Source organism: Platalea leucorodia, assembly GCF_965183815.1.
Source record: "Platalea leucorodia genome assembly, chromosome: 2".
Classification (NCBI taxonomy): Eukaryota; Metazoa; Chordata; class Aves; order Pelecaniformes; family Threskiornithidae; genus Platalea; species Platalea leucorodia.
In genome coordinates this window covers 101,728,771-101,741,673 of record NC_138824.1, presented here as the reverse complement: position 1 = coordinate 101,741,673, position 12,903 = coordinate 101,728,771, and the positions used below count along the sequence as shown (strand labels likewise).

The window sequence follows — 12,903 nt, the reverse complement described above, 5'->3', positions numbered from 1 at the left end:
AGATGGAATTCTTGCCTTCATTGTGTGCTGTCTTGCAAAATGGTCAGCTACCGGGCACAATATTTTCATTCAGATCCCCAAAATAGGATGATTAGTGAGCTGTTGTTGTCTTTTTAGTTATTCTTTTTAAGTTTACAGTGTTTAAATTTGCTACAGAATCTTGGCCACCCAATTAAAACAAAAATCAGGGGTTCTCTAGCCTTCATGGTTTTGAAACAAACTGGAAACAATATAAGAAAATAATATATTGTATTTTTTGTTTGTGAACTCCTTCACTGCCCAACAAATCATATATCCATATATGGGCTAATCAGATATAAAAGACAATGAACTGACCAGTGTCTCCTTGGGGTACTACAAGCAGATCACGCTTGGGACCATGCTTTCCTTATCATAATCCAGGTAAATGAAGTCAAGAAAACAGCAAGGAGCCAACGGAATACTTTACACCTTCAGGTGAGAGCCAAATACTGAGTCTACTTCTGAATGTATCTACACACTAGGAAACAGTCACCAAATGCCAGAAAAGCCTCCGAGGGTCAAGGACAGAAGCTACCCAAGCACCTGACCACTGAAGAGAAACCAATACGAGAAATGTTGTAGCCACAATACATACAAGTACCCAAATCATCCAAAGGATTAGCTGAACCCGAGGAACCCAAAATAGCATCACAGACAGCTCTGAAGATCTGCACAGATTAGCCTTCGTAGGACTTGGAGCAAGTTTATAAGCAGAGTTTGGACTTTTATTCTCTCCGCTTCAGTTCCTTCTTTTTCTTTTGCAAATTCAGCAATTTTCAGCTTAATTTTAAATAGTTACTCCAAATAATTCATATTTGTTACCAAGCAGCTTTTAAGAAAAGCTGCAAAATTGAATTATTGCCTGTTTAACTCCTGACATTGTCATGAACCCCCAATGTGAAAAATCTTACCAGGATAGAATCTAAGTTTAGAAGTGAACTGACAACATGCTTATTACAAACATGAAATTCATACCTTTAAACTAACAAGCTTTCTAAATTGTAGAATAACTCTTTTTCTAAATTAGAATAAATTAAAAAAGAAAAAGAAAAAAAAAGATTACATTTTCATCTGTTTTCCAAAATACTGAGTGAGCCAATTGTTTTTCAGGGCTCCTGAGCCTCCTGCATACATTATTTTCCTACACATTTCTAGCTATTTATCTTTTCAACAAAATTGTGTCTCACTCCACTACATTAAAAATCCAATCAATTACATTTTCTGTTATTCTGCAGTAAAAAAATACTTTAACTGCTGTTCATACTAGGCAGGCAGACATTTGGAAATCCGTTCTACAAAGGAATATTAATTTAAAAATCTTGGTGGGATATTCTATGCAACTGAACTTGATTGAGCTATTTTACTACAACATCCAAATTACTGTAGATATGTTTCAATATATGCAATTTGTATCCAGATGAAACCCACGCTGAAATGTTACATTGGGAAGTTAAAAAATAGTTGACACGTATGACTCGCCGTGAGTTATAAGCTAGGCTGATATCGTCTAGATGGTAACACCATAAATGACAGTGTGACTGTTTATTCCAATAAACAGATTTTAACACTGACAAAATGCCAGTGGAGCAGTTAATTTCAGGTGTATGTTACCTGTGGACTCAGATTTCATTATTTAAGTACTCAGTAAGAGTTAAGTAGATACAGTAAAACACTAACAGAAAAAGCAAAGCTGAGACAAATGTAAAGGGAAAAAACATTTAAAGCTCAAAAATACAGGCTACGGTTGAAGTGGTTTTCCCGGGGGCGGGGAAGCTCGAAACACTTCAGATGTATTTGAACAACAATCTAGCCAACAACAAATCCTCATGCTTTCTTCCAAGGATCCTCCCCGGCCACTCTTCCGTACCCGGGGCTAGTGGCTACTACCTGAGCACACAGGCCCAGGGGATACTGTGCACAACTACACTCTTCTCTTAAAAGGGAAGACTTGTCTCAACAATTATTAAGAGCTTCCTTGTTTCTTACCCTCCTCCTCTCCCTTCATCTCCCTAGGTATTAAGAACATACTTTTTTCCTGTCACCCAGAAACTAAACATCTGATCTGGTTTCACTGAACCTACTTCCAAGAGGTAGCACAATGAACCCTATTAAAGCAATAGCTCAGAAACCATCATTTAAATTTTCTCAACAGATAGTCAAATCTGAACATACAAGCATTAGGGTATTTTATTTTAAATAATAGTTTGTGGGAACAAGGAGATGATGAAGTATTGCACAGCTGACAAGCACTTGCAGCTCTCCCTTAAAAATATGGAATATGTATATATCACATCTCCCCAAATGGAGCAGCTTCATGTAAACAGCTTAAGTTGCAACAAAAAGGAGAATTTCCACTAAGAATTAGAAAATTTTGAAAACAAAGTTCAAAGGCATTATGTTGCTACCTTACAATGATAATAACCAAGAGTCTTCATAAGCTTCTTAAACTGAAGAGATCTTTCATGTCATTTTCCTCTATCTGGCTGATTCCTACACATTCTTATTATTACATATCGCTTCTTCATGTTCACAGTATGGCTGAATGCTCTGAAGCCAACCTCGCATATTTTAAGCCCAACATCATAGATATTGGTCAAGATACTACTGCAATGTCTCAAAGCAGAAGACTAGGGGTTGACTATAAAGTTCCCTCTTCAGGCCTTCTCTTCACTGGAGAGTTTTACCTAAACAGATGCTCTAATTCTTTCATTTTGTGTCATGTGCAGAGGTAACCATATCTCAGTGGTTTTGACTGTACTTTTGCTCCACAAAACACAAGTGTCAGCATGTTATTTCAGATCATTCCAGTACAACATTAACCTTTGCTGGGAGATATTACAAAATCAGTCCGTCTCATGCAAGAACATGAGCAGATAAAGCCTTCTAACTGCAAATAAGATGAAGTTACAGATTGTACTGAAGAATTTTACCTCTTATCCTAAACAAAATATTTAGACAAAACGAAAATATAGAAGCTCCCAAACCAGATAAAAAAAGCAAACTTCTCTACAGCTAGAATAAAGCATTTGCAAAAATAAACCCTAAAGAATTGGTTGCCTCTTTTCATAACTCACACCCAAGCGCAACTGCAACATTTTTCACCCCTTATATTTTCACTTTTCTTATATTAAAGAGCTTTTCTTGGATTAAGGGATTTTGGGGCACAGGAATGCCAGATCCAAACACCACTGGGAAAATGTGAGCCCACAACCAAATATTATGCAAATAGGCACAAGAAAAAAGCCAGAGAAGTACAATAGCTGCTTAGATAGTTACAGCTTAATTTACTATACTATACCTGATTGTAATGATTGCTCTGAAACTACGGATGCAGTAAGAAGGAAACAAGAAAAAAATATTAGTCAAATAAGTAATTTTTTTTAAATTTTCCAGCAATATGTGAGCGAACATGCTGTAATATACAATTTATTACACATGACCATTTGCATCTTTTTATGCTGCAAAATCTAAAAAGTTCCACAACGGTATTAACAAATTCTATTTTTTTGCTTTATTAATAATGGATTTATGTATGATGAAGTATCTCTCTAGCTAATTCACCACCCAGCAGACAATGCAAAGACATTATGTTCAGTGAAGAGGGATTAATGTTCCTCAGCTGACAGGAGCTTCAAATATTGAAAGGACTGCTTGCATTCACAGAGAAAGTAAGAAGAAATGAAAATGACTTTCAATCAATTTTGAGGTGTGGCTGATTTAGCAGGTTTCAGATACAGGAAAAGTTACAATAACATGAAGTCTTGTGCTAAAGAAATGAGAGGAAAACAGTCTTTCAGGTTCCACGTAGGAAATACATAAATACCCACAAGATGAAGACTACAATTGGGCAAGAATTTTTTTTCTCGTGCCACAGATTTGCACTGAAGCTTTGACACATTTTTCTCATTCTAGGTTGAGAAGTGCCCGGGAGAAAGGGTAGGGGAAAAAAAAAAAAAAAAAAGGAAAAATTAAGAATGTTATTAATCCTTAAAAATGGCAATAACCCACCACTTAGGACCCTCTTACCTGGGATCTTGGAAAGAAGACTCACATTTAAGTTCCTTCTTTGCCCAAGAATTAGCTCCTCTATTTTTTTATATTCCAGGAGAATACTCTAAACACAGCCCTACACCTGGCCCACTTACTATTTCCCTGCCCATCAGACCTGCAGAAGGATGGGACATGACTGCAGTCCTGGGGACCATCCCTGTAGGCTACACCTCTGTTTGTGGATGCAGGATGCTGTGGTTCAGCTCCCTGCTTTGATTAGGTGAACCACCTTCCTCTAACCAGACCACCCAAGTCCCACATGGCTGCTCTGCCTAAGCAGAGTTTCTTATTGAAATCTCTCTGATTTTGATGTAGAACTTCACCCACAGCCTGACAAGCTTTTGTGGTGTACATGTTCCTGGGAAAGACTGCTTCTCACAAAAAAACATTTTATGATGGACAATCATTCACCAGGAATTTTCTAATAGCTCCTGTTATCTTAAATTTTCTTCCACTACCAAAAGCCCTTTGCTCCTCAGTACCTTAGAAATCAAAATTAAGATAAATACCAGCATTCTTAAGCTTGAGAAAAGAATAAATGCTTTTTACCTAGTTTAACACCATGGTGAGAATTTCTTCACTGCCATGACAGATCAAATTAAGGAAGACATTTAGCAAGCAATAAAAAACCCCTAATATTTCAGTAAATCGGGATTTTTTTCCCCAAATTCAGCACATAGTTGTCATGATTAACACTTGCTACAAATGGATCTGACGAACTGAACAGAACGTATCTAACATGCATCTACGGCAAAGTTCTGACAAATATGCTCCACAAACATTTACCTATTATACCACCAGACATCAAAAAAAATATAAACAGTAAAGAAATTACTGCAGCATGTTAGTTTGGTAATATTAGTAAAGCAGAAGTAACTTTCATCTTTTAATAAGCCAACAGAACACAAAATAGCATTTATACTTTCCAATATTGCTTTGAAAATAGACTCCATACAGCTTTTGTTACACCAAATAGTTATCAGACAGATTAAAATCCTGAAAAGACACATACCGCGTAAACTGCTGGTGGTTAAGAGAGCCCGTGCTTTATCTGCTAAATCACTATTTAGGGTATTTCCCAATAACAAAACATCAATGGCCTCCTGCTTGGAGCTATCAAAAAAGTTATTTTGAATCGTTCTGGTCACAGAACGAGCACCATCCTTCAGCTTTCCAGCCTGTTAGGGAGGAACACGTATAAAATATTTTATGTTGGACACTGCTCACAAACACATTGGCAATATTCAGTAACATATTTGTAAACTGCATTAATGATTTTAAAATCTAAGGCAATCTCCTTTAAGTGTTAAATAAAGTCTTCAGAGCCTACTGTACTATGTGTGCTTTTTTCCACCCCCAAATGCTAAACAACACAGTAATACCTTCAAGGCATATCTAACAACCAGATTATTCCAGTTTAAATTATTTAAATTAAACAAAATACTGTGGGGAGGGGAATAATTTTTTTTTGCCTAAACCCTTGGTCTTCAAAAATTAAATTGATATAGTGCCATGGTTAGACCATGATATGGGATTTTGGGCTTTTCCCCAAATAGTGAGAGATGAGCAAGCACTTGAGTCCAAATGTCATGATACATGAATATGTATGTATATGCACATACGAGCATATTAGTCCAGAATTCACATTCTGAAATATCCATGTTCAAAAAAGAGATCGCTTCAATTTACTAAGACCCCTTAACTTTTTAAAATAGCATGCAAGTCTCATGCAGTATCCCAGAAGGAACATATATACTAATCTATGGCTACATACGTACGAAGACACTGTCATTGCACACTACACTGCACACAAGTGGCACGACTGAACGGTGCTCCAAAAGAACAGTGTCCAACTACCTGAACTAAACAAGAATCTTCAAGAGATGTACTGCTACTACAGATATTCCCTGTGGGTCAGACACCTAGAGGATAATGTAATCAACATGTCATGCAGTCTCATACTTGACTCAAAAACAGCAGTGTTAATCTGTGTACACAGCACTGACAATGACAGGCACAAAGACATTGTCTTGATTACATGGTTTATTCTGTCTTATGCACGTAAGTGTATTTTGACTGTGAGTGTATGTAAACACATGCTATTGCATGTATAGGAAATATAGACCGTAATCCATCACGGATGCTGCATGGTATTATATTATTATAAAAACTACTCCAAGTTTACAGCTTGCATTGTTCATGAAGGTCTCTTAAATGCATAAGAAAAAAAAGACAAAAGCTTAAGAAAACTACGAAATTAACCCATCATTTAGTTCTATGAATCGTACTAGACAACAAGAAACAAACTACTCTTTTGTCAAGGATAAGTAGTAGTAAATTGGCACCATGATTTTTGGAAGACACTGTGGATGAGGTGGGGGGAAGCATACTATTGCAATAGGATTTTAATAGGATGCTGCTCCCTTTCTGTCAGACAACATATAACTTATGACATGCTCTAAAAAACACACTCACCATTCACATATCAGGCAATTAATTGAAAGGAACCCAGAGAAAGCAAAAGAAAGAGCAGGTAAGGAGTTAGATGTAATGAGTATTATAATACTTTAAAAAGGACTGTTTTTCAGTATAGAAATACATATTAACACATTTAAGGTTAAAATATTTTTTCTCCTATCCTAAATTTCCATATTTTTACTTCTAAGTACTCTTGGACTTTGAAGAATCAAATGGACAAGCAAGAAATGGAAGAATTTCAACCATCAAACTTTTCATTTCAGAAATGAGAATACAACTAACAGCTTAAAAGCTACACTTTTAAAATATATTATTAGAGTACTCAAGAAGATATTGAGTAGTGACCTGGTCAGGTTTCACTGAAACAATGGCAAGCATTGTATGGCTTTGCAAGTATTAAGGATCCTCTTCAAATAGATGGACTTCTGTCAGGGACGCTGTGTTTGATTTATGAGATGTGGTACTCATTAGCAGTTGTACCAGGACAGGGATCCTGCGTTATTACAAAGACAGCAGAGTAAATGTACTCTTTGTTTTAAACATTAAAAATGGAAGTGTAAATACAGTAAACACATTTTACAAAGTAAAAAATTTACGTAGCCAAATGAATGGCTGAAAACTATTAATTTAGGAAAAGAAACAATAAGGTTGAATGGAAAGTCAGGAGAAGGGGAGACACCCCATAAAATACTTACTGTAGTTTTCCTGACAGTCTGGGTGACATTTTTGTAAGAAAATAAAACTAAACATCTTCAACCAAATTCCACTCTATACTAAAATACAAGCAATTCCCAAATGAAAAAGTCTTGTATGCACCAATTAAAGGTAGAATAAGCAACAAGGCTATTTTACTTATTTTCTTTTTATGTAGCTTAGGATGATGCCTTGTACATGTGCAGAGAAGGACCCTGATATGGTTTGAATGAACAAGTGATGGAAAAACAAAACAGTTGACTATGAGTACATAGTATATAATATGGAATGAGAAGCAGCGCATTCTTGAATAAAAAGAACAGTATGAAAAGAAATTCTTGAAGGAACTAAGGGCAAAAATTGCTATAGTTCAATATTTGTTTGTCTTGACAGGTATCACCTGATAAGAGACAGAATTATGGAAACAAAAAAAAGGAACATTGTTCGAAGAAAAATAAAAGACAGCATTAGAAAATCTTAACAACTCAGGCATCAACAAAGACAAAAGAAGTTGAAGAGAAACAGAGCATTATGCTGTCATGTAGTACGGAATTGTTATCACAACATTAGAAAGCAAGGTAGAAACACAATTTGTTTTTTTTTTTCAGTAATTGCAAAGCTAAAAAGAAACAGCTGGAGGAACATGCAAACAAAAAACACTCAGCTGCAACCTGTTTAATGTTAACACTGTTAATAAACACTAAAAGCATGAACAACAACATCCAGTGAAACACATTTTAAAAGAAAGGAGATATAGAGAATGAAATTGAAACAATAGGAGGCAGAGTTACAGAGAGAAAAATGAAAATATTCAAAGAAACTAAAGCGAATTTGAATATACATTTTTCTGAACTATGATCTAAAGAAATAAAAGTTTTGAGCCTCATCCTTTCCTACAGAATGGTGTTATCTAGAAGGCATGGGCATGCCTAAGAAAGGATGTACTGAAACAAGACCTGGTTATCAGCATAACCAACCTTTTTATGTTAATTTTTTTTTGGTTGGCTGATTGGTTTTCTTAGGATTACAACAAAAGCACATTTTAAAAATAAAAAATCTGATAGTTGTTATATTAATGACAGAATTTTTTAAAACCCATACTGAATACTGCTAAAAGTTTTTATTAAAATGTACTTTACCTTAGCTTTTCCTTCAAGGGCTCCTGTTCCAGCATAAATTTTACTGACAGAATCACCATTCACAGACCACATGGATCGGAAAACTTCCTGAAAGCGAGTAACCAACTGAGGCTTCTCAGCTAATCCTAATACCTCCAGTTGTTTTGTTAGCATCTGCAACAGTTGAAGACAATATTTGCAAAAGAAAAATCTTTAAATGTATTTAATAAAAGGTATATCATTTTTTTCAGCATATATGCACACAAAAAAATATCTTTGGTTTATATGTATCATTCTGAACAAACTGACACCATGTCATCTTTGAAAGGCTGTATCATACATGTAACTTTAGCACCAGCATTTCATTTTCTTTTAAAGGTAGGTAGTAATATAGGAAAAAAATTAGGTAGCTGATTTGTAAATATTTTCATCTAAAAATTCACTAGTTACAAGGTAAGCTATTTTTGGTTCTCAAGTCTTTCTACTTATATAATTCAGAATGAGAGCAATTCATGTTCTTCCCAAAAAAGTGTAACACCAAACACACTGACTTTATTATTAAATGCAGCAGCAACAGAGCTCTGTGATCAGTGAAATAGCAATGGCTTCTGTCATTCACTCTGTTTTCATGCTTAACACACAGCAATCTTTACCCTTACAATCAACATACCTGAATTAATTTTCCATGATGCACAATCTACATTAAATGCATTTAATTTAATACATATAATACATATAAATGTGTTATTTTACATTTAAATACATTACTTAAATGTAGCATTATGCTCATGGATGTAGAACGGGACACCGTACCTTGTTTGAAATCCTGGTTTATGGAATCATGATTATTTAAAAAAGTCAAGTAAGTTTCTAGTGTTTGTGGCTACCAACATAATACTGAAAATAAATATAAAAAATTAAAACTAAAGAAAAAAGTTATTTTCAAGACCTTTTAAAAATCTTTAAAACCTTGAGGTGTCCAACGGCAAGAAGAAGGAGTCTAAAATGATGAACATAAAATGACATAAAGGCAAAATTCTGAAGGTTGGGCAGGAATTAACAAAAGTTACAAAAGGAAACTTGCAGACAAAATTAAGTACAAATAAACAAGAAAAGAAGCTTCAGAAATTGGGTGCTTCATCTTGTAATTTTAGGTGGTCATCCAGAGCTCAGTACTTGTTATATGAATTATCTATCATGTTAAAAAAGCACAAATTTAAATATCTCATTTAAACAGAATTTTAAAATTAAGTAAGCAGCTCATGAGGATTTACCATTTTCCTTCCTATTAACTAGTTTTATACTTTTAGCTCTCATATTTTAGTTGAAATCATGATTTAGCTCTCACCAAGGAAAAATTTGGCACACCTGGTCTAAAAAAAAAAAAAAAAAGATGATATTTCATTCAGTTCTTAAAAGGATAAGAAAGGAAAAAAATAGAGCTGCAAAGCTAAGTTTGCCATATAAGTACTATAACGCATCAGGAGTGTATACAGATTTGTTCTTATGCCATAGAAAACTACTGTATTATCAGTAAAATACAAGAGGCAATGTTTCTCATGGCTCATTTCGGATAACCTAATTGCTTGCTTCAAGCTTGCATTTCTGTCTACAGTGAACTGTTAAACTCCAGCAAACCCATTTAGGACCAGGAAAGACTTTAAGGTAATCATTTGTCTCTCCCATGACAAAGTCAATACAGGATGGACAGATATACAAACTACATAATGCAATACAATGCTGTGAGATTTTCAAAGCATGCTGCTACTCTCTTCAACACACAGTGAACTAAAGCAAAGAATAAGAATTTTTGTTCTTAATTTTAGTAATTAAAAGGTGTGACCCCCTATGGTACATGCAGAGCTGAAACAATGGAGAAAAAAGGCATTAGATCTCTCAAACTGTGCTGTATCTGCTACTGTATGTACTGATGGTGAACGTTAAGAGAAAAATTTTCAGAGTATTTGCATGAGGGTAAACAGTCCAGTATGCCGTTTGACTAAAACACCAACGAACTGGCAACAGTGTTCACTTGGTAAACGCAGCAGCAAAGCACTACATATTCCAGAATCAGAAATGTTTGTTCTACAGCCAATGGATTTTGTAGTTCTCTCAGAAATTCCTCCCATAGATGCTAAAACAAGAGCATTTTAATTAAATAAAATTCACAAAACAAAAGAATAATCCTTTTACTTAGTTTGATGTTACAGCACCCATAGTTTTTCATTTTTAAACACACTAAGGATTTTATCTTTAGGATCAAACTTAGTTTAAGATGAGCGGAGCTGTCAAAAGTTTTTCATAGCTACTCTTTTAGTGCAATCAGCGCTGTTTTACTCCACCAATTCCTATCAGGTTCATGTGTTCAAGCTCTACTGTATAAGCTTGCAGGCTAGAACCTTTGTTTCAATAGCAAGCCAATACGCTGAAGCACAACCCTGCAGGAGGACTGAATCCCACGGCTAATTTCCAACTACTCAATTTGAGTGCGGCCAAAGCCTCAACCATGACACCGTCCCATGAAGAATTCACAGCACAGCGCTGTGAAAATACGAACACACAGCACTGGCAGATGCTAAGAACAGTAATCCTATAACGCTGAAGAACTTCATCTAATAGAGTAACTGTGAATGCAAGTGTTTTTGTGAAGGACTACAACGGTACTACCTCTTCTAGAATTGCAAGCCTGAACCCTAACAGACGTAAGAAACTGCCACCGAAAAAAGAGTGAACATCTTTCATAATGCTGCATGACTACTGTTTAATTACAACTACTACACAACTACTGCTTCTGCAACTACTAAGATCTGGTTGCCCCAGAACAAGAAAAGGATCGCGCTATAAATGAAACATTTTAATTCATCTTTCATAGAGAAGGTAATGCTACTTTTACAGCCTAATTGCTACAGAAGCACCAGGAGCAGTTGTGTATCTGGACACTGTTTTTCCTACCTCTAAGCCAAAGAAAGCCTGCACGCTGTTTGTTCTATCCAGACAGTCCAAGCAGTTTGTTCTGACAGTACCGCTTTGAGATCTGTGCCAAGGACAACGAGAGACAGAGAGAGAAAACAACTGAAATAACTCATTTAACACACATATCATCAACAAAGACAGGGACATCAAGATCTGAACCAGAATAGTAAATCAGGGTATTGTCAGTGCAATGTTACTGTGATCACAAGTATGTTTATAAATGCGTCAGCAATAGAGGGTTAGCTCCAATAACGGCAGTGAATTTTGCAGCACTGTTCACTACACAAAACTAATTTATTTTCTGCAAATAACATGAGTCTTTCTTCTTCAGTTTTTCTCAATTCTCCTTGCTTGCTTGGTTAAAGTGTTACGTAGGATTAAGTTTTCTTTGCAAACAATCCAACTAACACAGTTCCCAAGAATCTGAGAGGGAAATAATAACTCTTGCTTATAACAAAAATGAAAAAAAAAAAAAAAGAATTAGGACAGTTATTAGATTTGTTTAACTAAACTAAAAGTAACAAGAATTTGTGATAAAACTAAAGCTGATTTCAACCCCTCATTACTTTCTCTTTCCTCCCCAAATAAAAATGAAAAATAAGCCTCTCCCCCTTAGCTCAATAGATGCTTGAGGCCCTCAGGCACTCTGAACTGCTCCCCTTTCTTTGAGAGAAGCCCATTAACTCGTGCTATAAAGCTCTGAGAAGGATCATATTAGGCAACATCCATGTTCTTCTTGCCTGGCTATGAGTACAAAACTCTGACGGCTCTCCCAGTGATACACACTTATTCCTTATTTCCAGCATTCCCACTACACACTTTGTCCAATTAAATCAGTAAGGCTTCATCACATTTACTTGGAGATCTAACCATAAACTGTAGAAAGTTTTGAAGAACTTTCTCTGAAATTATTTTTTTTGTTACTATCTCTGTATTTGATTTGAAATACAAAGCAACTTGCTATCCATGTTAGATAAAAACCTGACATTCTCCAAAAGAGATGGTCCATGAACTTCTAAAAATCATCACTGTATCTTTTATTCACGCAATTCTTCAAGCTATCACAAGCCACAGCCTATTTTGCTTTCGTTCTGTTGTCAGTCTTTTTGATGGGTGATAATATTATTTGAATCTCCATCAAGACCAAGTGGCGTTCTCCCAACACAAAGTGTCGCACCACTTTTAAAGATTTTTGGAGAATGGTCAATGGCATTTTGAGGTGGAGATGGGACCTAAGCACCCTCCCACTAAATTTAATCTTATTCAAGCCTACTAAAATCTGCCCCTGGGGGATTTAATCCCACAGCCAGGTTAGAGCACAGGGTGGCACTGGAACCCTCTTCTCCTCTCCCACTGCACTAGAAGATGAAACCCCACCACTAGAAGATGAAATCCCACTGCATGTAGCTCAATCCCCTCACTCGACAATTCTCTTTCTCACAGAGAACACATTCAGCAGTCTGCTCTGGCATTAATTAAAAGGAGGAAGGGTGTGGAAGGGAGAAGAGCAGGAATGTTGCCTACTTCTAGTCCTGCTTCCCTTTTCCTGCTGAGATAAGCATAGCCTTTG

The 12,903-nt window shown here is 35.8% G+C and overlaps 1 protein-coding gene across 11 annotated transcripts in view; it reads right to left on the bottom strand.

The window, feature by feature from the left end:
* The window catches only part of SYNJ1 (synaptojanin 1), a 67,106-nt gene that overhangs the window by 33,633 nt on the left and 20,570 nt on the right, over window positions 1–12,903 (bottom strand). For 10 of the 11 annotated variants that reach the window (XM_082331708.1, XM_082331713.1, XM_082331714.1 and 7 more), the window contains 4 exons: window positions 11,313–11,394; window positions 8,382–8,534; window positions 5,084–5,249; window positions 3,320–3,343 (listed from right to left, as the gene is read on the bottom strand). In XM_082331708.1, coding sequence (XP_082187834.1) covers window positions 3,320–3,343; window positions 5,084–5,249; window positions 8,382–8,534; window positions 11,313–11,394 — 425 coding nt within the window. The remainder of the gene's footprint in view (window positions 1–3,319; window positions 3,344–5,083; window positions 5,250–8,381; window positions 8,535–11,312; window positions 11,395–12,903) is intronic. The other variant, XM_082331711.1, reaches the window with a different exon arrangement.